We start from the raw sequence: 27,144 nt of genomic DNA on the forward strand, positions 1-27,144 counted from the left end.
GCAAAGGCCACAGAACAATGCCAGTTGTAGCCCTGGACCAGAGCCAATAAGAAGGTGGCCCAGGTTGGTCAGGTAATCTCAATGAGACGGAAAGTTCACAAAATAATCTATGTTAAAGCAAACAAATGATTACATGACCGAACTGCCAATCAGAAAGAAATGTCTAATCAGAACTGGTCAAAGCTTAAGTTGACTGTGCATCTGTACTCTGTTCACTTTGTAAATAAACTACAGAGAGACACCAGAGAAGGCATAGACGTTAAACATCCCAGAGATTATTTTGGAAAATGTTTCTTTTTACAAACATTTTCGGGAATTCAGTCTTGGCGCTGATCGGGGCAATGACATGCCTCTATTATTTGGTGAAGTACACTTGGAAACTGCTGTTTGGCATCAGGATTTATATTCTCGCCAAATTTTGGAAGATAGACCTGACATATTTTGGAGAATGGGCTGGTAAGATTGTGCTTTGCTTTTGCTGAAGTTCTGTTGCCGTCTCTTGAGAACGCTATTTCTTTCCCGTGCCACAAAGTTGTAGATATAATCATTTGTAATTGTTTTGCGATGTTTGCCTACATATCTAATTTACAGTTATTTGCCCAACGCAAATGTAACCCAGGTTAATTAAATCCCCCAAAAATGTAATGTTAGAAAGGTCCACTTGTGGAGCGATGAAAACGAAGTTTACCGATTTTTTTTAGAAAAAGTGAAGTCGGGGGAAACGCGGAGCGTGAACGAAGTGTGGCTGGCGCAGGCGCGGGGAAGCGAGATAACCGCAGCAAACTATTAGAAAATAAAGACATAAACTGTTAGAAGTGGAATTAATAGTGAGTATCTCTACCCTTCTTACTTGAAAACATCAGGATGAAATCCCTGGAGGAGAGACGATAGCGATAAAAGATCTGTTGAAGCTGCGGCTATAACAAGCAGCAACTATAAGGAGACAATATCGGCAGAGACGAGTGTCCAAGATCTCTACCGTGTCACCGGGAATTAGTTCTGTTAAATCATACCAAGGGATCTAGTCAGTTTTTGTTGTGTAAATGTTGTGAATCGACTTTCCGTGGATGAACCACTATTTCATCCAACGAACTAAGACATAAGATGGCGAGCCACCCAACATCGAAGAACTAGCCGGGATCGATATGTGTCAGGACATAGAGTGATTTAATACGGTTGGATGTAAAAGTTCATCTTCATTCGAAGGATCTGAATTTGATTTTCTGAAATAACTGATTATTTTGGCAAAGACCTTGACAAGTTACTAAATGGATTTAATTTGTCTAAAAGTTGTAATGTTGGAGAATTGTGAAAGTTAAGCTGTATATATATATAATTTTTGAATTTGTTATTATACTGACTGAAACTGAAAACTGAAGCTGACTATAATACTTAAGAATAGGAATTCATCTGGTTTTCTAACTAACTAACTAAGGAAAGGTTGGTCTGTATATATAATTTTTGAATTTGTGATTATACTGACTGGAACTGAAAACTGAAGCTAACTATAATACTTAAGAATAGGAATTCATTTGGTTTTCTAACTGACTAAGGAAAGTTTAGTCTGTAAACATTTAAAGAGGGAATAACACTAGATCTAATTAGTTAGAGATATTGGAGTAATAAAGGTTATTCTAATGAATCTTACTGATTGTAGTTAAAGACGAATGTGGTAGATTTGAAACCTAAACTGAAGGTTAGAATTTTGAATTGTACTTACTCAAGTCAATAATTTGTATAGCTTTTCTTTTTGCAAACAAAATTTACCTCCAGGAGTGTGTGTTTTCTATTTACTGCCTCCTTATTGTACCCAGAGTTTCTGACGGCCGACTAGCACCTCGTGTAATTTGATTTTCTCATAAAGTGTATGGCGACCAGTTACACGAGATAAGACCAGCGCTACACAGCTGTTACTCACAGTTATCTAAAGCTTTTAATTGCATCACACTGATATGCTTGTACACCATCCTGTCTGATTTCCAGATAGTGGTCAAATGAGTGTTCATGCAAAGTGCAGGTTAGAAGAGATAGATACGGCCCTCCATTGATTGGGGTCGAGCATGGTTGTAGCGAGGTCCCCCTCTCCATGAATCTGATGAACTCAAAGGAATGGCAGAGGCCGATACAGTTTGGCACCAGCAATATGGCAGGAGTTGCCAGTCAGTGTTGAACTCAATGTAGGACTGCTTAGTGACTCCAACTCTGGATCTTTCCTCAGGGTTTACTCCCAAAGCCTTCCCCATGAGTGGGTATAGGCATAAGGCAGCCGAGATTTGAGACAAGAATTTTCCTTCTCCAAGACGAGCTGCCAACCATGGCTGACGAACCCCATCTGCCCGAAGCAACCGGGTTGAAGGTGCCAGTAACTTAGCTTTTCCCCTTCTCCTGTTAGTAGAAACAATCCTACTGGGCTTAGTAGCTAAGCTACCTGTGAAGGCCAGGAGCCGGACTTGGTTGTTAGAGGCTATTTGAGATGTACGCCATTGGGGGCACTTAATAAGTAGTGGGAGCTTGTCCCCATTAACACCTTCAGCTATAACAATCTTAAGGAACCAGAATTAAATGACCGACACATATTTCCTATATTAAATACACCATGTGTGATATTTGCTTGTGTAATATTTCTTCTTCAAAAATTGGTTGTGCAAAGAACATTCTGCTTCCAAAACATTGTGGGCGTACTATGTTGGCACCGGAATATGTGGTGACACTTGCGGGTGTGGTGGTTTGTTAATGCAAATGAGACATTTCACTGTATGTTTCAATAAATAAACCTGATGTTTGAATCTTAAAGTCAACTTTATTGGTAGTATGGCCAGATGGTCAAGACACTAGATAAAGGTTCCAGTCTGCACCGAGGTGTGCATTTAAATACTCCAGTGTGCGTCCCACCAGGGTAATGCTATTACAGTGCCAGCAACCCAGGTTCAATTCCACCACCATCTGTAAGCATTTGTATTTACTTCCCATGACTGTGTGGGTACTCCAGTTTTCTCTCTCGCTCCAAAATAGGTTAACTGGTCACACGAATGTGATTGGGTGGCACGGGCCTGTTGGGTTGGAAGGGCCCGTCACCATGTTGTATCTCTCAAAATAAAACCAGACCTCCTTACACCAGTGCACTTTGCTTGTGGTTACATTTGTGTTTGATCCGGGGTATATGATATATAATAACAGTGACGAATCTGACTTGTTACACCAAAGCTTTGTTTACTCATTACTAAGTGGTAGCAGTACACTGCAGTAAGTAATAATAAAAAGCTGAATTACAGTAAGTATATGTATTTATTGAGATACAGCATGGAACAGGCCTTTCCAGCCCTTCGAGCCCCAATACCCAACAACCCCTCATTTGTCTCTGGGCTAATCACAGGACAATTAACTTACAGACTGGTAAGTCTGTGGACTGCAGGAGGAAACCAGAGCACCTGGAGGAAGCCCACATGTTCACAGAGAGAACGTACCGCAGAGGAACTGAACCTGAGTCACTGGCACTGTACAGCATTGTGCTACCTGTGGTGATATCACGTGTCACGTATAAGAACGTGATTGGACAGAGTAGGGAGCATGCGCAGAAATGACAATGATCTAGAAACTGTATGTTAAAGACATGCTTGCTGTTTGCTGTTGTAAATGAACGTTCTAGTTTTAATTCTTCCAGAATATGGTTTGTTCTTAGTACCCCACGGTGTGTGTAAAGAACACAACATGGTGGCAGAAGTCGGTCTGGAAGAATAATTCATTTTGTTAACACGGGAGAAGGGAAGATAATGGAGAAAAAGAGCACTGGTGGTGGTTATCATTGAGGTGGAGATGTTACTTCCCATCCGCATAGACTATGGACTTCTGGTGAGGAAGCCAAGGATCCATTTGCAGAGGGAGGTACAAAGGCTCTGGTCATGGAGGTTTTTGATTAGAACTGCAGGAATGATTGTGTTAAACGCTGAGCTGAAGTCAGTAAACAGCACCCTGACGTGAGCATTAGTAATTATCCAGGTGATCCAAGGGCGTGTGAAGAGCCAATGAGATCACAAGCTCTGTTGACCTATCGTGGCGACACGTAAATTTCAGTGGATCCAGGCAGGAACTGATTCCAGTCATAATCATTCTCTCAAACTTCATCACCGTAGATGTGAGTGTTACTGGATGATAGTCGTTCAGGCAGTTCACTCTGTTTTTCTTGGGCTCTGGTATGATTGTTGCCCTTTTGAAGCAGGTGGGAAGTTCCAACTTTAGCAATAAGAGATTGAAAAAAATCTTTGAACATGTCCACCGTTTGGTCAGCACAGGTTTTCAGAGCCTTAGCAGGTACTCAATTGGAGCCTGTCGCCTTGTGAGGGTTCACCCTCTTGAAATTGGCCTGACATTGGCCTCAGAGACAGAGATCACAGGGTCACTGGGTGCTGCAGAAATCCTCAGAGCTGCAGCTATATTCTCGCTTTCAAGACGGACATAGAAGGAATTGAGTTTATGTGGTAGTGAAGCATCGCTGCTCTTCATGATGTTGGGTTTTGCTTTGTAGGAAGGAATGGCCAGCAAACCCTGCCAGGATTGACATGCATCTGATTCCATCTCCAACCTCAATCAGAATTGTTCTTTTGCTCTTGAGATACCCCTCCATAAGTTGTACCTGGCCTTCTTGAAAAGTCCGGCATCATCAGACTGAATGCCACTGATCTAGGTTTCAGCAGACCATGGATCTCTTGGTTCATTTATGGATTTTGATTCGGGTATGTGCAGTATATTCTTGTGGGCATAGTCATCCACACAGGTTCTAATGAAGTCAGTGACAACTGTGGCATATTCATTCATGGCAAGATGAATCTCTGAATACTGCCTCAAAGCAGTCCTGTAACGGTTCCTCCACCTCCTTTGTCCATACCTTCTTGGTCCTCTCTACCAGTGCTGCAGTCTTCAGTCTCTGCCTACACTCAGGAAGTAGAAGTAAAGTAAGTATCCTTGATGGTAGTATGACTGTAGTCCAGTGTGTTGGCTCCTCTGGCCCTACAGGTGATATGTTGGTGATAGTTATTTATGGATTTTTTCAAGCTGGCTTGGTTGAAATCTTTCAAAATGATGGGGAAGGCATCCACCGATTACTCACCCGTCCCTCTCAGCTCTTCATACTGCCTACATTCTCTCCGGAAACTCAGTTCTGATGCACGGTGTCGAGAATGTTGACTATCCTTTTGCTTCTACAGAAGCTGCTTGACCTGCTAAGTTCATCCAGCGGCTGGTTTTGATTTTCATTAGTTCTTTATTGCTTTTCTAATCATTCATCTTTGTTGCTCGTCTTTGCTGGTTTTGTAATAAAGTCTGTGACTTAGAACTCAGTTATTTAGAAGTGCATCAAGCAGTATAAATTCCCTCACTCAGTCTCTCCACGGTTCTGATTTGCTTTTCAAGTAACCGCTACAAGCCTAATGATTATCTCCAATGTTCTATTTTTATGTCTTGTTTTTATCAGAGTGCTTTGAGAAAGCATTTTTAAAAATGTGCTGTTTTCAGTAAAATACATCCTAAATCCATTTTTTCTAGTTGTTACAGGTGCCACCAACGGGATTGGGAAAGCCTATGCTCACGAGGTAATGTCAGTCTCCGATTCTGTCTGTCTTCATAAACTGATTCTGTAAAGGAGGTAGCTTCAACTTTCTTGGGACCATGTTAGATCTCCAGCAGAAGAAGGAAACGAATCCCAATAGCACTGCTCTTATAATTGAACCACTACAGAAATGCATTTTTATCTATATTTACATGTGTGCTTTTGTTCACTGCAGACTCGTGCTTTCCAATACGCTCCCTCTTCCTTCTGATTAAACTTTATCAAACTCCAAAGGCCATGGTTACCTCATCAGGTAACTGTAGAGAACAGCCCAGTGTGTGATGGAAGCATCCTATCCATTTCAACTACTGCTCCTGTACTTTCAGACTTGTACCAGCTCACTCAGGCAACACCACTATTTTAAGATTCTCATCCTTATTTTCAGTCCTTCCAAGACCTCATCTATTCTATTTCTGTAAACTACACTGTTGTTTGTCTCCCTGAACTCCACCACCGCTCCAGTTTTCCCAAGCCTTCAGTCTGGAACCCAATTGTAAACATATCTATCTTTGTTCCTTTCAGCTTGTCCTTAAAACTTATTTGTTTTACCTAGGTTTTGGTGACCCATCTTAAATTATTTTTCCTATATTTTCATTACCAATTTTCATTCCTCCTTCGTTGTCATACCATGGTCACAATATACATCATCTACAAAGTCCACTGTGACAATTCATCAGTTCATTCATTATGTGCCGTGTCTGTGGCCATGACTGTTCTTGGCAAATTTTTCTACTGAAGTGGTTTCTCATTGCCTTTTTCTAATGATCGCAGCCATTATCAATATTCCAGAGACTGTCTGCCTGGTGTCAGTGGTTGCATAACCAGGACTTGTGATATGCACCAGCTGCTCATATGGCCTTCCACCGCCTGCTCCCTTGGCTTCACATGACCCTGACGGGAGGGGGTTAAGGAGGTACTACACTTTGACCTGTAGGCTAGTGGAGGAAGGAGCACCTTACACCTCTTTTGGTAGAGACGTATCTCCACACCATATTCACCAGTAACACCCTCTAAATCTGAGTCTTATCAGTTAGGACACGGGATTAATACCTGCTGTTTCCCCTTCAAATCACATATCACTTTGACTTAGAAATCTGTTGTACCTTTAAATACTAGTCTCGTGGCTGGAAGAGGAAAGCCAAGCTCAGTTCCCTTTCTTTCCCACAAGTAGACAGTGATGGTGGCCCAAGTAATGTCCTGAGATCAGTTAAGCAACAGAAGAGGGAGATGGTTACTGCTGGTCCACCTCAGGGGAATATGATCAGAAACTGAAGTATCTTTCTTGCTAATCAAGATTTGTTAACAACACAGCTGCAAGCATCTTGAAAGAAAAATCGAGGGCTATGTGGGAGGGAAGGGCTAGGATGAGAGGTGACTTAACAGAGGTGTACAAGATGATAAGTGGTATATATTGAGTAGACAGCAAGAGACTTTTCCCCAGGGCAGAAATGGCTAATACAAGGGGGCAGAGTTTTAAGTGATTTTTGAGGAAAGCATATGGGAGATGTCAGCTTAAGTTCTCTACACAGATAGTGATGGAACACCCTGCCAGGTTGGTGGCAGAGACAGATACATAGAGGCATTTAAGAAACTCGTAGGTAGGTACATGGATGGCAGAAAATCAGAGGGTTATATAGATGGAAGGGTTAGATTGATCTTTGAGTAGTTTAAGGGGTCAGCACAACATTGTGAGCTGAAGGGCCTGTACTATGCTGTACTGTGAGTTGTGATGTTCTATGTTCTATAACCATTTTCACTTTGCTGTTTTTTTCCCAGAGACATTGTCCCATCTTTAATGGGGAAAGTTGCTGTAGTCTCTGCTTCCTCTGCTCTGCTCTTTGCTTTTTGATTAAATGTCTGCTGTACCATGTACTGTTTACCATGGCCTCTCTTTGATTCATCGGCAGATGCAGTGATGTTCATACATCAATGTATTGAGTTGTCTTTTTACTTTACTCCAGTATCTTTGAGCTCTTTTCTCTGCTTAGAGTTTGAAGGGACGTGGATGGCATTAGCAATCATTTACGGTCTATCCCTAGGATTAGTGGGTCTGGAATCATGTATGTATCCCAGGGTTTAGTCCCCTTTATGGGCATTAGATGGATTTTCATGATGTTGAGGTTAGTTAGCTTCATGGTTTTCCGTTAAGGATGCTGAGGCTTTGGAGTATCATGAGCAGTTTTGGGCCCTTTGTCTAAGAAAGGATGTGCTAGCATTGGAGAGGGTCCAGAGGAGATTCACAAGAATGATCCTGGGAATGTAAGAGTTAAAACATGAGCATTTGCTGGAGTTTAGAAGAATGAAGAGGATTCTTTTTTTAAAGTGGACTGAATATTGAAAGGCCCGGTGGACGTAGAGCAGATGTTTCCAATAGCGGAAGAGTCTAGGACCAGAGGACACAAACTCAAAATAGAAAGATGTCCCATTAGAACAGTGATAAGGAGGAATTTATTTAGCCAGATGGTGGTGAATCTGTGGAATTCAATGCCACTGATGACTCATTGGGTATATTTAAAGCAGAGGTTGATTGGTTCTTGATTAGTAAGGATGTCAAAGGTTACGTGGAGAAGGAAGGAGAATGAGGTTGAGTGGGATAATAAATCAGCCATGATGTTGGAGCAGACTCAAAGGGCCAAATGGCTTAATTCTGCTCTTATGTCTTGTGGTGTTATAGTGTTGGTGAAATCTTGTGTTTATATAGTTAGACAGTTCAATTCCTGCTTGCCACCATTGTTGTAATTCCAATTCATGTCTCTTGGTCAATCAGCTAGATTCCTGGATTCTAATCCAACAATTTAAACACATTGCTCCTCGTACCTTTTGGCATGTTTTCAGAGCAGTGATTAATGGCTTGGGCATTTGGTCTTTACCACAACATTGGATTAGTACAGTTCTTTCTTTTCCTGATTCCCAGCTGGCAAGAAGAGGCCTTAATATTGTGCTGATCAGCCGGTCACTGGAGAAGCTGAAAACCACAGCAGGAGAGATAGGTAAGAAACAAAATGATTTCCAAAGAGGTAGGTCATTCAGCCCTTCATGCCTGCGATAGATATTTGCTATTAAAATTTGGCATGACATCTAAAACAGAAGGCTGGGTCCAGTGGTTCGAACAAGTGTCACAAGCTGGGGTCTACCGTGGCTGCAGTGGATGACCATGAAGTTTTCTGTGCCTTGTCATGCCCTATGCTCTCCATGGTATGTTGAAGAACTGCCTTCCTGGCTGCTGGATCTCAATGTGGATCTCATCTGCTCAGTCTGCTGGTCTGCTCAGTCTGCTGGAGATGAGTTCACATGCTACGACAGGCCTGTGGGCTGCCCTCACCTGGTTTAGCTTTCCTGTTGAAGTGGTGTATCAGGGTGTGACCGCTGTCGTACGCAGACAGTTTCTTGGAGCCACAGGTTAGAGCTGAGAGTCCAGTGGGGACCAGATGCGAGTGAGCTGTCCCAGAATGGGCACGACAGGCTCCTTATACCCCTCCCTGGATGCCCCATATACCCCAAATAGGCCTCATAAATTGGGCTGAATGACATAGACGCATAAACCTTTGTTGGGGGATTGTGACTAATTATGAGCGCAGTGCTTTAGGACATTTACTGAGGATGAGAGGATTTCTACAAACATATGAATGGGGGTGGGAGTGAGGAGGCAACTAGGTCACTTAAGCCTACTGCAACATTAATATCATGATTGAACTGATTATATCCTCAACTCAAAGTCAAAGCAAAATCTATTATCAATGTACGTATATGCTAACATACACTACCTTGAGATTCATTTCCTTGCAGGCCTTCAGAGAAAAAAAATCAAGAAATACAATTGTATTTACAGAAAATATACATGAACAAAGACTGAGAAACCACTACTGTACAGAAGAAATCAAATTCCTCGAATAAAAATATACTGAGAATATGAGTTTGTTCAAACAACGTATTCCCCTCTCCAGTAATAATATTTTAATCTCTTTTTATCTAGCATGTATCTAGCTCTACCTTAAAAATATTAAAGCATCCTGTTTCCACCACCCTTGATTGAATTCCAAAGGCTCATGATCCTCTTTGAGAGAGAAAAAATTCCTCTCTCATCTTGTGACCACCCCCACCTTTTTTTGGAAATGACACTGGTTCCAGGTTCTCCTACAGGAGGAATCCTCTGCTCTTCGACTCTGCCAAGATCCCCCAGAATATTATAAAGTCCCTGCTCACCCTTCTAATCTCCAGTGGATAATCCTGCTTTAGAAGACAATGTATCCACTCCAGGTATTTAGTTTAGTAAATAATAACTTCCAGGAATGTTCTTTGAATGTCCTGGATAGAGTAGATGTGGAGAGAGAATGTTTCCAGTTGTGGAAAAGTCTCAGGTCTGAAGGCACAACTTCAGAATAAAAGGATGTCTCTTTAGAACAGAGATGAAGAGGAATTTCTTTAGCCCAGGGGTTCCCAACCTGCCATGGACCCCTACCTTAACTAATGGACCCCAGGTTAGGAACCCTTGCTTTAGCCAGAGGGTGGTACATCTATGGAATTCAACGTCACAGATGGCTGTGGAAGCTAAGCCATTTGGTACAGTATATCTAAACTGGGGGTCAATAGGCTCTTGATTAGTAAGACTATGGTAGAAGACAGAAGAATGGGGTTGAGAGGGATAATAAATCAGGTATGATTGAATGATCAAATTCAGTTCCTATGTCTTATGATTCTAAAGTGGACTTTGCTACAAGGTGAGATAGGCCAGGGAAGTTCACCATGGAATAGGGGAAAATCAGGAAAGATTTAATGAATTGTAAAGGGTTCTGAACAGACAATGTCAGTCAATATTAGTATAACGAGTGGCTATTACAAAGGAACTAGGTAAGTAGAGGAGCAGAATATATTTTACTTAGTGAGTTATAATCTATCCCAGGGTTTTTTATGCCACTGAGCAATGCCATTAAGCAAGCTGCCTGTGGACCCAAGTTTAGGAACTCATGGGGTAGATTCTACCCCAAGAGAGGCAATAAACTAGAAATGAGTTGGATAAGTGATTGAAGAGATATCTTTCCAGGGGAAGCTGAGAAGAGTGAGACTAAATGGGTGGAACTACACTTTCAAAGATGCTGTGCAGACACAATGGCCTTCTACGTTGAATGATTGTACAAGAAGATGGAAGTGCATGGGGTGGAACTCTGTGGATTGATGCTTGCTTTTTTTGTGGTTAATTACAGAACAAAAACACGGCAAAAAGACCAAGATTATTCAGGCTGACTTCACCGCTGGAACTGACATCTACGGGCCTATTCAGGATGTACTGAATGACATGAACATTGGAATCCTTGGTAATTCTCTGGACTTTAAGCCCACTTTTTCATTTCTACAGATGGCAGATAAAATGCATCCTCACAGCTATAAAACGAGGAACAGCTCTTTTCCTGAGTTGTCAGTATTGTGTGATAAAGCAAGATAAAGAAATGTGAAAAAAAATCATAGGAAATATTTTAAAAAATTAAAATATTGGATTATCTGTTTATTGTTTGTGTACTATTTATGTATTATTGAAATTCATCATGATATTTGTTTAATATTTTGCACTGTACTACTTCTAGAAAGCAATAAGCATTACATTTGTCAGTGAAAAAGAAGTTCTAATTCTAATCTTCCTTGTTTCAGTGAACAATGTTGGGAAAACATATGATATACATCCATGTTGTTTTCTGGATGTGCCAGATGTCAAAAAGGTATAGCACATTCAAGATTGTTTAATGTCATTCCCAGCACACAATTATAAGGGAGAACAAAGTAATTGTTACTGCAGATCTAATAGAGGGCAATAAAAAACCACAATAAGATAAAGAACACAATAAATATAGATACATAAGATAGCTTATACTGTACGCATAGGGAATGGATGGCTAGGTAGCATAGCGGTAGCACAATGCTTTACATTACCAGTGACCCAGGTTGAATTCCCACTGCTGCCTGCAAGCAGTTTGTACGTTTTCTCGTGGTCGTGCGGGTTTGCTCCCACGGTCCAAAGATGTAGTGGTTGGGATTATTAATTGGCATTTGAATGTGAGGAAAATGGAGGGACATGGACATTGTGTAGTTAGGAGGGATTAGTGTTTTTATAATTTGGTTTTTAGCTGGTCTGGCACAACATTGTGGGCCAAATGGCGGTTCGTGTGCTGTACTGTTTTATGAACTATGTGTTCCATTGCAAACTGTGCCATGATTAGGCGAGGGTTAAATCGAGGGTTGTTGAGTGGCTCAGTTTGAAGGTCTGGAAGGGCCTATTTTGCACTGTTATCTCAATAAAGAAATAAATTCCACATGCTTGAAAGAAAAATGGAGATCCATGTGGGTGGGAAGGGTTAGATTGATCTTGGTGTCGGCACAACATCATGGACTGAAGGGCCTGTACTGTGCTGTAATGTTCTATTTTCTAAATTAAATTTTTTAATATTTCAGGCAGTTACTGATATCATCTTCTGCAATGCCTTTTCTGTGCCAATGGTGAGTAACCCCATACTGAAGAACACAGTATTGATTAAAGAGGCTATTACCAAGTTCTTAGACCATAAGTCATAGGAGCAGGTATAAAGTCCACCTGGTCAATCGGGTCTGCTGTGTCATTCCATCATGGCTGATTTATTATTCCTCTCAACTTTGATGTGTGTTGCTTGAATTTCCAGCATCTGCAGAATTCCTGTTGTTTGCTGTGTTGCCAGATGAGATTGGAAAGCCTTTCAACTGTTTCAGAGTGGAAAGTTTATCAAATGAATCTGTGAAGCAGGTGATATGAGTTATGTTTCTGTGTGGCATGAATGACAATGAAGTAGATGATTAAACATTATACTGTGTCATGTTAGCATTTTTATACACTGGGCAATCTACAGTGTGGGAGCTATGAAACAGGCAATGAGACATTTCAACACTCTGCGCAGCCTGAGTAATCGTACACTCTGGGCAGCCTGACTAATCGTACACTCTGGGCAGCCTGTGTAATTGTACACAGTGGCCAGCCTGAGTAATTGTACACTCTGGGCAGCCTGAGTAATCGTACACTCTGGGCAGCCTGAGTAATCGTACACTCTGGGCAGCCTGAGTAATTGTACACAGTGGGCAGCCTGAGTAATCGTACACTCTGGGCAACCTGAGTAATCGTACACTCTGGGCAGCCTGAGTAATCGTACACTCTGGGCAGCCTGAGTTATTGTACACTCTGGGCAGCCTGAGTAATTGTACACACTGGGCAGCCTGAGTGATTGCACACACTGGGCAGCCTGAGTAATCGTACACTCTGTGCAGCCTGAGTAATTGTACACAGTGGACAGCCTGAGTAATTGTACACTCTGGGCAGCCTGAGTAATTGCACACACTGGGCAGCCTGAGTAATTGTACACTCTGGGAAACCTGCAGTTTGGGAGCTATGAACCAGACCTGTTGAGAAGTAAAAACGTTTGCACTCAAAAGCCTGTGTCAAAAGAGAGAACTCTCCAAACTTAGGAGGCCCAATGGATTAACCGCATGTTCACACAGCCACATGCGCTCCCATCACATTTTTCAATCGACCCCATACGGTTCAGAAATATTTTCCCTTCAGTAAATGTATTGTGCCTAACACGTCCCTCTTTCCTCTTTGATAGATGACTGCTGTTGTCCTGCCGCAAATGGTTGAAAGGTACAGTAGCAGCTTGTAATTTGGGAGGTTAGTGTTAATTATAATCAAGTGTAACTTTGGAGAGAGTAGGAGAGGCAGAGGTTGAGCGGACAGCTGAAATAGTAAAAGAGATTTTATTTGACATCTGATTATTAAAAGCTAGCATAGTGCTTAGCGACACACATCAAAGTTGCTGGTGAACGCAGCAGGCCAGGCAGCATCTCTAGGAAGAGGTACAGTCGACGTTTCGGGCCAAGACCCGAGAGATGCTGCCTGGCCTGCTGCATTCACCAGCAACTTTGATGTGTGTTGCTTGAATTTCCAGCATCTGCAGAATTCCTCGTGTTTACATCGTGCTTAGCAAAATTGCTTTACAGCGCCGGATGTATGATCAGGGTTCGGGTCCTGCCACTGTCTGGAAGGAGTTTGTATACTCTCCACACAATTATGTGGGTTTCCTCCAAGTGCTCTGGTTTCCTACCACATTCCAAACATGTAGGGATTAGGATGAGTAAGTCGTGGGCATGTTACATTGGCGCTGGAAGTGCGGCGATGCTTGCGGTTGGCTACAGCACATCCTCGATTTGATGAAAGATGAATCATTTTACTTATGGTTTGTGCAGTTACAGCAGAACAGCACAGAGCAAAAATATCACCATTACATGTTAAACTCACACCTCTGTCCTATCTCATATTTTACCTTGAGTTGTTTTTCCCAAATCTTTCCGTTCTTGATGATCTCTGCCTTGGAAGTAAAATGATTTCAGTCGTTCTCCCTGTTCTAATGTTTGGTGTTTTGTTTTGAAACTTGCCAGGAAGAAAGGGGTCATTATCAACATTTCTTCAGAAGCTGGAGCTTTTCCACATCCAATGCTTACCATGTATTCAGCGACTAAGGTAAGCATTTATCAGGCTAGCTGACTGGATAAGTAGTGCTCTCACCTCTGAAGCTTTGACACAACATTACAGTACAGGAAACACACATCAAAGTTGCTGGTGAACGCAGCAGGCCAGGCAGCATCTCTAGGAAGAGATACAGTCGATGTTTCGGGCCGAGACCCTTCTCAAGGACTAACTGAAGGAAGAGCTAGTAAGATATTTGAAAGTGGGAGGGGGAGGGGGAGATCCAAAATGATAGGAGAAGACAGGAGGGGGAGGGATGGAGCCAAGAGCTGGACAGGTGATTGGCAAAAGGGATATGAGAGGAGCATGGGACAGGAGGCCCAGGGAGAAGGAAAAGGGGGAGGGGAAGAAAACCCAGAGGATGGGGAAGGGATATAGTCGGAGGAACAGAGGGAGAAAAAGGAGAGTGAGAGAAGGAATGTGTGTATATAAATAACGGATGGGGTACGAGGGAGAGGTGGGGCATTAGCGGAAGTTAGAGAAGTCAATGTTCAAGCCATCAGGTTGAAGGCTACCCAGACAGAATATAAGGTGTTGTTCCTCCAACCTGATTGTGGCTTCATCTTTACAGTAGAGGAGGCCGTGGATAGACATGTCAGAATGGGAATGGGATGTGGAATTAAAATGTGTGGCCTCTGCGAGATCCTGCTTTCTTTGGCGGACAGAGCGTAATTGTTCAGCAAAATGATCTCCCAGTCTGCGTCGGGTCTCGCCAATATATAGAAGGCCACATCAGGAGCACCGGTCGCAGTATATCACCCCAGCCGACTCACAGGTGAAGTGTCACCTCACCTGGAAGGACTGTCTGGGGCCCTGAATGGTGGTAAGGGAGGAAGTGTAATGGCATGTGTAGCACTTGTTCCGCTTACAAGGGTAAGTGCCAGGAGGGAGATCAGTGGGGAGGGATGCGGGGGACGAATGGACAAGGGAGTTGCGTAGGGAGCGATCCCTGCGGAAAGCGGCGGGGGTGGGGGGAGGGAAAGATGTGCTTAGTGGTGGGATCCCGTTGGAGGTGGCAGAAGTTACGGAGAATAATATGTTGGACCCGGAGGCTGGTGGGGTGGTAGGTGAGGACCAGGGGAACCCTGTTCCTAGTGTGGTGGCGGGAGGATGGACTGAGAGCAGATGTGCGTGAAATGGGGGAGATGCATTTGAGAGCAGTGTTGATGGTGAAGGGAGGGAAGCCCCTTTCTTTAAAAAAGGAGGGCATCTCCCTTGTCCTGGAATGAAAAGCCTCATCCTGAGAGCAGATGCGGCGGAGACGGAGGAATTGCGAGAAGGGGATGGCATGTTTGCAAGTGGTAATCCAATTTGCCAAGACCTTATTATGCCCTCTTCTATCTCTCCAGAATTTACACGTCAACTCCTTCCTGGTTCCCCCGTTACTATGAAGAGCCCTGTCTGATCCTTGCTTCCTAAGCCCCTATATCACTGATCCTTAATATACCTTTTGAGGATTGATTCCTGCTCCTTGAACTCACCTTTTCCAGTCCTGGGATAGCTTTCAAATAGACCCTCCTGCATGTTCCAACAGTCTTGTAGTTTTCTCTCCTGCATCCAGTTCCCTTCTGAAAACCATGATTGTATGTTCCCCACTCTTTCAGGCGGAGCACTCCAGATCATAACTATTGGTTCTTCTTTGGCCGATGGCTTCATGAGCTGGTAAATTGATTTACCATTTCCACATACACTGAGGTGCAGCGAAAGGCTTTGTTTTGCATGCCATCCATATAGATTGGGTGGCATGGTAGCATAGAAGTCAGCACAATCCTTTACAGTACAGGTGACCTGGGTTCAGTTTCTGCCGCTGCCTGTAAGGAGTTTGTACATTTTCCCATGAGTGCGTGGGTTTCCTCTGGGTGCTCTGGTTTCCTCCTACAGTCCAAAGACATACTGGTTGGTAGGTTAATTGGTCATTGTAAATTGTCCCGTGATTAGGCTGGTGTTAAATTTGGTGTTTGCTGGGCGGTGCGGCTCAAAGGGCCAGAAGGGCCTATTGTATGCTGTATCGCAATATATAAATAGATCATTTCATGGCAACAGTGCATTGAGGCAGTACAGGGGAAAACTATAATAGAATAATGTGTTACAGTTACAGAGGAAGTGCAGTGCAGACAGACAATAAGCCCTAACAAGGGAGACTGTGAGATTAAGAGTCCATCTTATTGTACGAGGAGACCATTCAGTCATTTAATAACAGGCAGGTAGATACTGTTCTTGAGCCTGGTGGTATGAGCTGTGGACTTTCATTTCTTCTGTGGAATGGGAAGAACAGTTATGACCACCCCACCATTCCAGCTGAAAAATACCTTCATTAAGATAACCCACTAATTATACAAACACATGAACAAGGAACAGGACATTCAGCTACACAAGTCTGAGATTTAGGAAGATTAGCTTTATCTGTTACGTTCATCAAAATATACAATGAAATGAGTAGTTGGCATCAACAACCAACACAGTCTGAGGTTGTGCTGGGGGAAGTGCAGAGGTATTACCATGCTTCCTTCCAGTGCCAACATAGCACGCCCACAACTTACTGACACTAACCTGTATGCCTTTACGATAAAGGAGGAAACTGGAGCACCCGGGGAAAACTGACACAGTCACAGGGTGAACGTATAAATTCCTCACAGACAAAGGCAGGGATTGAACCCGTCCCTGGCAGTGTAAAGCATTATGCCATCAATCATCTGTTGCATCATTCAACAAGATAGTGGCCAAGCTACCTGTAACTGCAACTCCACTTTCCATCCTAGGTATGGTAAACTGTCGCTATCCTCTCACACACACTTTCCCATTGTATTTGTTTACACCATACTTTGAGGAATAGATTTCCAAATCTTGATCTCTGGAGAGCACTTTCTTTTGCTTCATTGCTTTCTCAAAGGGGCAACATCTTATTTTGGACAGTTTTTCAATACTCCTATATTAAATCTCATGCTGTTCTCTGTACAAAACACAGAAACCCCGACTCCTTCAGGTTCCTGCAGTCCATCGTCACTGATATCATTCTGATGGATTTCTCTGTTGCCTGCTCAATACTGAGATTTACAAAGTAGTCCTAAGGTCTGCAGATGAAGCTGTACCATATTACACAATTGTGGCCCAGTCTATCACAGGCAAAACCCTCTCCACCATTGAGCACATCTACATAAAACACTGTCACAGGAAATCAGCATCCACGATCAAGGTTCCCCATCACCCAAGTCATGCTTACTTCTCTTTCTGCCGTCAGAAAGGACCTAAAGGAGCCTCAGGACTCACACCACCAGGTTCAGGAACAGTTATTTCTCCTCAACTATCAGGCTCTTGAACCAAAGGGAATAACTTCACTCAACTTCACTTGCCCCATCACTGAAATGTTCCCACAACCAATGGACTCTTCTTCTCACGTTCTTGATATTTATTGCTTATTTATTTATTAATATTATTTCTTTCTCTTTGTATTTGCACATTTGTTGTCTTTTGCACACTGATGCGGGATTCCTTGATTCTGTTATGGTTATTATCCAATTATCAATTTATTGAGTATCATCATAATCATAATGTGTCATGCCGCATGACATGGGCAATCATGGGTCCACAAGAAAATGAATCTCAGGGTTGTGTCGGGTGACATATATGTACTTTAGTAATAAATTTACTTTGAACATCCCAAGCCCACTGCTCTCATCCTTAGCTGGTTGTACAGCTACAAATTTTTTTAAACTTATCTGTTCATATTATTGTGTCAATATTATTTTATGTGCTGCATTTGATACATGTACTGCTTATTGCACCTATGTCCCAGTGGAATATTGCTTCATTTATCTGTGTACATGTGGATAGTTGAATAATGATAAACTCCAACTCTTTACACATGTACTGCAACAAACCCTGCCCAGGCTCAAAAACCTGACATTCTCTTCTGCACCCCACTTCACATATTCTGACCTCTCAGCACACTCATCTTTCATCCCTGCCCTCACCAGCTGTAACCTGTCTGACTATCATGTACCTGCAATGACTCATTCCTTTTATTTGATGACCCCAAACTGGGGATTGGGTATCAACCAGTGAATGAGTTTGAAATTTTTGAATCTTGTTCGGTGGTCTTCAATTAAGGATCTTCACCTTTCACAGGTCTTCATTGACTTCTTCTCTCGAGCACTGAATGTGGAATACAAATCACAGGGAGTTATCACACAGGTATGGAAAAACAAATGAGTAGCATTGTTCCTTCTTACTGAAGTACATATATTATTTTTATTTAAACTTGGCAACCACTTTGTTAGGTACACCTGTTTGTTAATGCAGATATCTAATCAGCCAATCATGTGGCAGCAACTCGGTGCATAAAAGCATGCTGACATGGTCAAGAGGTTCACTTGTTGTTCGGAACAAACACCAGAATGGGGAAGACATGTGATCTAAGTAACAATCTTTAATGATTGCTGGTGCCAGATAGGGTAGTTTGAGTATCTCAGAAATTCCTGATCTCCAGGGATTTTCGTTCATGTGTCCCTAGAGTTTAGATGAAATCATCTAATGGATGGGAGATCTGTGGGCAGGAACAGTTTGTTAATGAAAGAGGTCAGAGGTAAATGGCCAGACTGGTTCATGTGACAGGAAGAGTAATTCTGGTGTGCAGAAGAACATCTCTGAATGCACAACATGTTGAATCTTGAAGTGAATGGGCTACAGCAGCAGAAGACCACAAACATGAGCCTCTTTATTAGGTATAGGATTTACATTCCAGAACTTTGGAAGAAACTCAGCAATACATTCATGATGAGGTGTTAGGGAAGGATGAGCATATAAACATTACCCCCCGCTTCATCAGCCAGTGGAGCTGCGAAACTGGGGCAGGAATGTTTACTGTCAGGATTCCCAGAGGTTAAGAAGGAATGTTGCTAAACTTCTTATCAGTGGCCGAGACAAAGGAGGATCATTCCTGGGACTGGAATTGTTCACACTATACCTTCCAACTATTATTAATGTTTTCATAAATCACTCTTACCAAGTCATTCTGCTGTTTCCTACTTCTGAACTCAACCCAGATTAACTCTAATTCGATCTCACAATATGTCAAGCAAAATTAATTTTTCCCACGTCCCATGATATTTGCCCTATTTATAGTCCTTGTTTTGGATATCTCTACCAAATCTGCCCTCTTACTCCTACTGTCCTATTCAACCCCACCCTATAACTCAGGTCCATAAATCCCGTCAACATCTTTGTGATGTTGAAGTGTTGGGTTAGTTTGTGGCTTTCAAGCCCCATGCTGGACTCTCACTGGTGTCATCTTACCTGTGAAACTTTAGAGCAGGGGTTCCAACCTGGGGTCCATGGAGATCTCTGTTAATGATAGGGGTTCAAGGCATAAAAAAAGGTTCAGAACCCCTGCTTGAGAGCAATTTTCTTTTTTTTTTAAATTTTATTTTTATTTGGATAAGGAATTCACAAATATCATGTACTTTTTTCACACATATAACCTTTTCCATTTTTTTATATGTATAAAACTACAATTATTTATACATTCTTAAGTACACATTGAGATGATATAAAAGGAAAATAAACATTTAAATAGATAATTATGTACTGTGGTAAATCTAACCTATTAGGCTAAGTAATGGAATTAGTTGTTAAGAAAAATGGTAATAATAGTTTCCATATAACCCTTCTGGACCATTTCCACTGGTCCAAAATGTTGTATATAAGCCTATGTATCAACCATTGTAGGTGTTTATATCCTAATTTGTTCATGCTTGCTCCTGCCCGCAGACATAATTATCCAATCCCTATGTACTTATTTACTTAATTTATTCATTTTTTTTATCCCTTTCCCAAATCTTTCCCTTTACTGTTTCTGGGCAGGGTCTGGTAGACCAGCTCAGTATTTCCAGTTCTTCTGTTTTTATTTCAGATTTCTTATACCTGTTCCTCTTTGATTTTTGGAAAGACCATGAGATCATAAGACATAAGAGCTGAATTGGGCCATTTATCCCATTGATTCTGTTCCGCTATTTCATCATGCTGATTTGTTATCCCTCCCAAACCCATTTTCCTGCCTTCTCCCTATTACTTTTGACTTCCTTACAATATCAAGAACCTATCAACCTCTACTTTAAATATACCCAATGACTTGGCCCTCACAGCCGTATGTGGCCATGGATCCACGAATTTATCACCCTCTGGCTAAAGAAAACCCTCATCACCTCTGCTCTAAAGGGATGTTCTTCAATTCTGAGCCATGCCCGCTGGTTATGGATTCCCCCGCTGTTAGAAATATACCCTCCATGTCCACTCATTTCATTGGCTCTTCACTCAACCTGGAACACCTGGATGATAAAGATGCATACATCAGGATGCTCGTCATTGATTAGAGCTCAGCATTCAATACTATCATCCCCTCAGAACTAATCAAAAGGCTTCAAGAGCTTGGTCTCAATAACTCTCTGTGCAACTGAATACTTGATTTCCGCACTTGCAAACCCCAGTTAGTTTGGATTGGCAAAAGCATCTACTCCATCATTTCCATGAGCACAGATGCACCACATGTCTGTGTGCTTAGGCCCTGCTCTGTTTGCTTTCTATTTATGACTGAGTGGCTAAGCACAGCTCCAATGCCATATTTAACTTTGCTGATGACACCACTGTCACTGGCTGAATCAAAGGTGATGATGAATCACCTGGCTGAAAATCTGACTGGGTAGTATCACGATAATAACCCATCACTCAATGTCAGCCAGACCAAGGAGTTGATTATTGACTTCAGAAAGAGGAAACTGGAGGGCCATGAACCATTCCTCACTGGGGGATTAGAGGTGGAGAGGGTCAGCAACTTCAAATTCCTCAGTGTTATCACTTCAGAGGTTCTCTCCTGGCTCCAGATTTTAAGTGGCAGTACGAGTAAGCATGGCAGTGCCTCCACTTTATTGGAAGTTTGTGAAGGTTCGGCATGTCATCTAAAACTTTGTAAACCTCTGCAGATGTGCAGTGGACAGTATATTGTCCGGCTGCGTCATGGCCTGGTGTGGGAACACCAATGGCCTTGCACAGAAAATAATGGATAGGACCCAGTACATCACGGTTAAAACCCTCCCCACTATTGAGTACATCTACATGGAGCACTGTCACAAGAAAACATCATCCATCATCAGGGATCCCACCGCCCAGGCCATGTTCTCGTCTCACTGCTACCATTAGGAAGAAGGTACAGGAGACTCAGGCCTCACCACCAGGTTCAGGAACAGTTATTACCCCTCAATCATCAGGCTCTTCAACGGAAGGGATAATCTCACTTGCCCATCACTGAACTGTTCCCACAACCTATGGACTCACTTTCAAGGATTCTTCATCTCATGTTCTCAATATTGATTGTTTATTTATTTATTATTATTATCATCAGATTTTTCTTTTGTCTTTCCACAGTTTGTTGCATTTTGTACACTGGTTATTTGTCCATTCTGTTGGGTGCAGTCTTTCATTGATTCTATTGTGTTTCTCTGATTTCCTGTGTATGCCTGCAAGAAAATCATACTCAGTTTTGTATATGGTGAGATTTGAGTACTTTGATAATAAATTTGCTTTGAACTTTGAACTCTATCTAGGTCTTCCAGTATTCGACATCTCAATTTGGGAAGCAGATTAACGGGCTGTATTGTGGGACTTGGCTCATCTATTCTTGTCATTCAACAAGGACTAATCTCCAGAAGTTATTTGTTCTTACTTGCCCGTGACCAAGAACATTAGACCATATGCTCTCTGATATATTTAATATTCAGGTGCTCCACTTTCCTCCCATACTCTAAAAAGATTTCCAGGTTAAGGTTAGTAACTTGTGGGCACGTTGTGAAGCATGGTGACAATTGCAGGCTGTGCAGCATAACGCTCAGCGATTTGATTTGACACAAGTGATGCATTTCACTATATGCTTCGATGTACATGTGACAAATAAGATAATGTTTATCTATTGTTATTTTCAACTGTATAAGAAACATACATTAGCAATTTAACAATCATGCAACACCACTGAAATAAATTTTGTTTTCCAGTGTGTAATGCCTCTATTGGTTTCCACCCATTTAATACATGACATGGATACTAATCTATTGGTGAGGCAGGCAGATGACTACGTCCAAGAAGCATTGAACACTGTTGGAATAACAGATCAGACAAGAGGATGCATCTCCCATGCACTTCAGGTAAGTGTCAAAGAATGTGGGGGAATGCTGGACCATTACTATGGCTTGGAGTCAAATTGAACATGGCAAATGAACTCCTATATTCTGTATTAACTGGAATAAATCTTAAGGTGCTCAGTGACCACCCTCACACCCCCTGCCCCCAGTTGAGTGTAGAAACTCTATGTGAGGAATGAACACAACACACATCTTTTCAGCTGACTGTCTGGACACTTCATGTGAAAGGTGAACACCTAGTGAATAAAGGATTAGACTTGGTCACGTCAACTGTAGTCACATATACTTCACCGTAACACACACAAAAAAAAGCTGGAGGATCTCAGCAGGCCAGGCAGAGTCCCTTCTTGGCCTGAAACATCGACTGTTTACTCTTTTCCATAGGTGCCACCTGGCGTGCTGAGTTCCTCCAGCATTTTGTGTGTGTTGCTTGGATTTCCTGCATTTGCCGATTTTCTCTTGTTTGTGGTTATACTTCACTGTGCCGAGATTCGTATTTAAATTCTTTTATTTATCACGTACAACAGAACATTCAGTGGAATGTGTTGTTTGTGTTAGCACTGAACATGACCTTGGGAAGTGCTGGGGGCAGCCCACAAGTGTCACCAGACATTCTGGCGCCAATGTAGCATACCCACAATGTTCTGCAGAACAACACAAGCAACAACAATAACAGCAACAATAAACCCCCTTCCTCCCTCCCAGCCACCCATGCACAGACACAATCCTCTATGATACTGTGCACTATGAGTATATGATGTTGAGGAAGAGGCTGTAGAGCAGGACCCTCAAGGTAGTAATCCCTGGATTACTCCCAGTACCACATGCTAGTCAGGGCAGGAATAGGATGATAGTGCAGATGAATGAGTGGCTGACAGAATGGTGCAGGGGGCAGGGTTTCAGAATTCTGGTTCATTGGGATCCCTTCTGGGAAAGGTATGGCTTGTACAAAAAGGACAGATTACACCTGACCCTGAGGGGGACCAATGTTCTGTGACAATGAATTCCACAGATTCACCACCATCTGGCTAAATAAATTCCTCAACTCCGTGCTAAAAGAGTGTCCTTTTCATTCTGAGCTGTGTTCCCTGGTCCTAGACAGTCCCACTAGTGGAAACATCTTCTCCACATCCATTCCATCTTGGCCTTTCAACAGAACAGTACAATACAGGAACAGGCTCTTTGGCCCACAATGTTTACTGATCCAGCTAAAAAGGAAATTGAAAAAGAACAAATTCATCCCTCCCACCTACACAACCTCCATATCCCTCCATCTTCCTTACAGCGGACTGAAAAGCTTGAGCATACAGACATTAAGAAAGAGGATGTGCTGGAGGTTTTGGAAAGCATCAAGTTGGATAAGTCACCGGGACCAGACAAGATGTACCCCAGGCAACTGTGGGAAGCGAGGGAGGAGATTGCTGAGCCTCTGGCAATGATCTTTGTATCATCAGTGGGGACGGGAGAGGTTCTGGAAGACTGGAGGGTTTCAGATTGGAGGTTATTCAAGAAAGGGAGTGGAGATAGTCCAGGAAATTATAGACCAGTGAGTCTTAATTCAGTGGTTGTTAAGCTGGTGGAGAAGATCCTGAGCTGCAGGATTTAAGAACATTTGGAGAGGCATAATATGATTAAGAATAGTTAGCATGGTTTTGTCAAAGGCGGGTCATGCCTTACAAGCCTGACTGAATTTTTTGAGGATCTGACTAAACACATTGATGTAGGTAGAGCAGTGGATGTAGTGTATGTTGATTTCAGCAAGGCATTTGATAATGTTACCCCATGCAAGGCTTATTGAGAAAGTAAGGAGGCATGGAATCTAAGGGGACCTTGCTTTGTGTATTCAGAATTGGCTTGCCCACAGAGGGCAAAGAGCGGTTGTAGTCCGGTCATATTCTGCATGGAGGTCGGTGACCAGTGGTGTGCTTCAGGGATCTGTTCTGGGACCCCTTCTCTTTATGATTTTTATAAATGACCTAGATGAGGAAGTGGTGGGATGGTTAGTAAATTTGGCGATGACACAAAGGTTGGGGGTGTTGTGGACAGTGCGGAGGGCTGTCACAGGTTACACTGGGACATCAATAGGATGCAAAACTGATAGCAGAATATAGTATTAATGGCAAGACTCTTGGCAGTGTGGAGGATCAGAAGGATCTTGGGATCTGAGTCCAAAGGACACTCAAATCTGCTACGCAGGTTGACTGTGTGTTTAAGAGGCATACAGTGTTTTGGCCTTCATCAACCATGAGATTGAGCTTAAGAGCTGAGAGGAAATGTTACAGCTATATAGGACCCTGGTCAGACCCCACTTGGAGTACTGTTCTCTGTTCTGGTCACCTCACTACAGGAAGAATTTGGAAACTATAGAAAGGGTGCAGAGGAGATTTACAAGGATGTTGCCTGAATTCGGGAGCATGCCTTATGAGAATAGATTGAGTGAACTCAGCCTTTTCTCTTTGGAGTGACGGAGGATGAGCGGTGACCAGATAGAAGTGTATAAGATGATGAGAGGTATTGATCATATGGATCTTCAGAGGCTTTTCCCCAGGGCTGAAATGGCTAACATGAGAGGGCACAGTTTTAAGGTGCTTAGAAGTAGGTACAGAGGAGATATCAGGGTTAAGTTCTTTATGCAGAGAGTGGTGAGTGCATGGAAAGGGCTCCCAGCAACAGTGGTGGAGGTGGATAGAATAGGGTCTTTTAAGAGACTCTTGGATAGGTACATGGAGCTTAGAAAAACAGAGCGTTATGGGTAACCCTAGGTAATTTCTAAAGGAAATACATGTTTGGCACAGCACTGTGAGCTGAAGGGCCTGTATTGTGCTGTAGGTTTTTTATGTTTCTATCCATGTGCCTATCGAAATGTCTTTTAAAAGCTGCTAATGCATTTGCCTCTACTACCATACCAGGCAGCACATTCTAGGCATCAACCACCCTCTGAGTAAAAAGAAAACTTACCCCTTACATCCTCTTTGAACCTATTCTCCTCACCTTTAATATTCGATAGGTTTCAATGAGATCCCTCTCATTCTTCTAAACTCCATCGAGTACAGTCCCAGAGCCATCAAACGCTCATGTTAACCCTCTCATTCCTGGGATTATTCTCATGAACTTCTGTGACCTTCTCCAATGCCTGCACTTCCTTTCTTAGATAAAGAGCCCAAGAGGGCACTGCGAGTGCACTCTGACCAATGCCTTATAAAGCCTCAGCATTACATTCTAGTCCTCCCAAAATTAGTGCTACCATTGCATTTGTCTTCCTTACAAGTGACTGGACCTTTCAAAATTCTATCTAGGCCTGAAACTATTTTGTGGGTTTCCATGGAATTCCCCCCTCATCCTTCTGAATTCTGAATCACACTTCAGCTTTGCAAAGAAACTGCAGAACTATAAAAGCAAATGTTAATAAAACTTCACAAAACAGGTAAGTATACAAACATAAGGAAGTTTAAAGAAAGCTGAAGCCACAAGGAAGAGCACACTAAAAACAACAGTCTGTGTTGTTTGGCTGAGAAGATTTGCTGCTAGTCAGAGTAATCCACTCAGTGACCATTTTATTAGGTGCAGGAGAGGAGCCCAGTACGGTCTTCTGCTGCAGCCCATCCACTCCGTTCTATATTGCACCATTCTATATAAACTCTAGAGAATGAAAATCCCAGGAGATCAGCTGTTTCCGAGATACCCAATCACTCTGTCCAATCATTCCACAGTCAAGGTGACAAAGACCAATATTTTGATGTTTGGTCTGAACAACAGCCGAACCTCTTGACCATGCCTACATGCTTTTAAGCACTGAATTGCTGCCACATGATAGGCTGGTTAGATATTTGCGTTAACAAGCAGGTGTACAGGTGTACTTAATAAAGTAGCCACTGAGTGTACATGCAATAGTTAAAATAAATTAGGTGCTGAATTATTCTGACAAAACTTTTTCTCCTATCTGTTTCTCCAGCATTGGTTTATTGATAGTTTGTTTCCGGGTTGTTACCGACTCTCCCAGTTTGGATTAACTGCTATGAAGAAATTCACTGAGGGAAGAAAGACACAGTTGGAAAAACGGAAGAAGAGCAAAATAAATTAGTTGTAACACAGTGGTTAGAGGAAATACCTCTAATATTTGTCTGATGTTATATTATTGGCTGATTCTTTTGACATCTGTTGTTAATTCAAGAAGATACATTATCCATGTAGTTGAAACAGCGACACTGAGATTAAAAAAATAAACTGTGACCTGATTGAAAGAGCACTCGGCTGTTGTCTCCCACACAATCACTGACCTTATTAGCTCTGCGGATCTCCTATGCACTGCCACCAACCTCACAGTTCCCATACCCCACACCTCCTCTTTATACCTCCTACCCAAGATCCACAACCCGCTTGTCCAGTAGACCCATTTTTTCCAGCTTGTTCCTGCCACATTGATCTCATATCTGCACACCTCAACTCTGTCTTATCAACCATAGTTGAATCCCTTCCTACCTACATCCATGACACTTCACACACTTTGGATCTTTTCAATGATTTCAAGTTCTCTAGCCTCCATCATCTTATTTTCACTATGGATGTTCAGTCCCTCTACAACTCCATCCCCTACCAAAAAGGCCTCAAAGCTCTTCGTTTCTTTCTAGATACCAGACCCACTCTCCTCCGTCTAGTGAATCTTGTCCTCACTCTTAATAATTTCTCCTTTGGCTCCTCCCACTTTCTTCAAATACAAGGGGTAGCCATGGGCACTCACATGGGTCCCAGCTACGCCTGCCTTTTTGTCGGCTGTCTATATTCCAAGCATACATTGGTGTCCGTCTCCCATTCTTCCTACG

The 27,144-nt window shown here is 42.5% G+C and overlaps 1 protein-coding gene across 1 annotated transcript; it reads left to right on the forward strand.

Annotated features, from left to right (window-relative positions):
• The first annotated feature begins 234 nt into the window (after positions 1 to 234).
• LOC140197301 (very-long-chain 3-oxoacyl-CoA reductase-B-like) lies at positions 235 to 26,565 on the forward strand. The gene is made up of 11 exons (XM_072257240.1): positions 235 to 456; positions 5,539 to 5,585; positions 8,517 to 8,592; positions 10,804 to 10,914; positions 11,246 to 11,313; positions 12,044 to 12,088; positions 13,222 to 13,256; positions 14,051 to 14,132; positions 18,264 to 18,329; positions 22,178 to 22,327; positions 26,277 to 26,565. The coding sequence occupies exons 1-11, from the start codon at positions 288 to 290 to the stop codon at positions 26,403 to 26,405; spliced, it is 978 nt and encodes a 325-aa protein (XP_072113341.1). The 5' UTR covers positions 235 to 287; the 3' UTR covers positions 26,406 to 26,565.
• The last annotated feature ends 579 nt before the right edge of the window (positions 26,566 to 27,144 follow it).

Source organism: Mobula birostris, chromosome 5 (genome assembly GCF_030028105.1).
Source record: "Mobula birostris isolate sMobBir1 chromosome 5, sMobBir1.hap1, whole genome shotgun sequence".
NCBI classification, from domain to species: Eukaryota; Metazoa; Chordata; class Chondrichthyes; order Myliobatiformes; family Myliobatidae; genus Mobula; species Mobula birostris.

Coding starts and splice junctions, on each gene's coding strand:
- LOC140197301 (XM_072257240.1), top strand. CDS start 288: ATGTTTCTTTTTACAAACATTTTCGGGAATTCAGTCTTGGCGCTGATC. Junction 13,257..14,050: donor CTGCCGCAAATGGTTGAAAG/GTACAGTAGCAG, acceptor GAAACTTGCCAG/GAAGAAAGGGGTCATTATCA. Junction 14,133..18,263: donor CCATGTATTCAGCGACTAAG/GTAAGCATTTAT, acceptor CACCTTTCACAG/GTCTTCATTGACTTCTTCTC.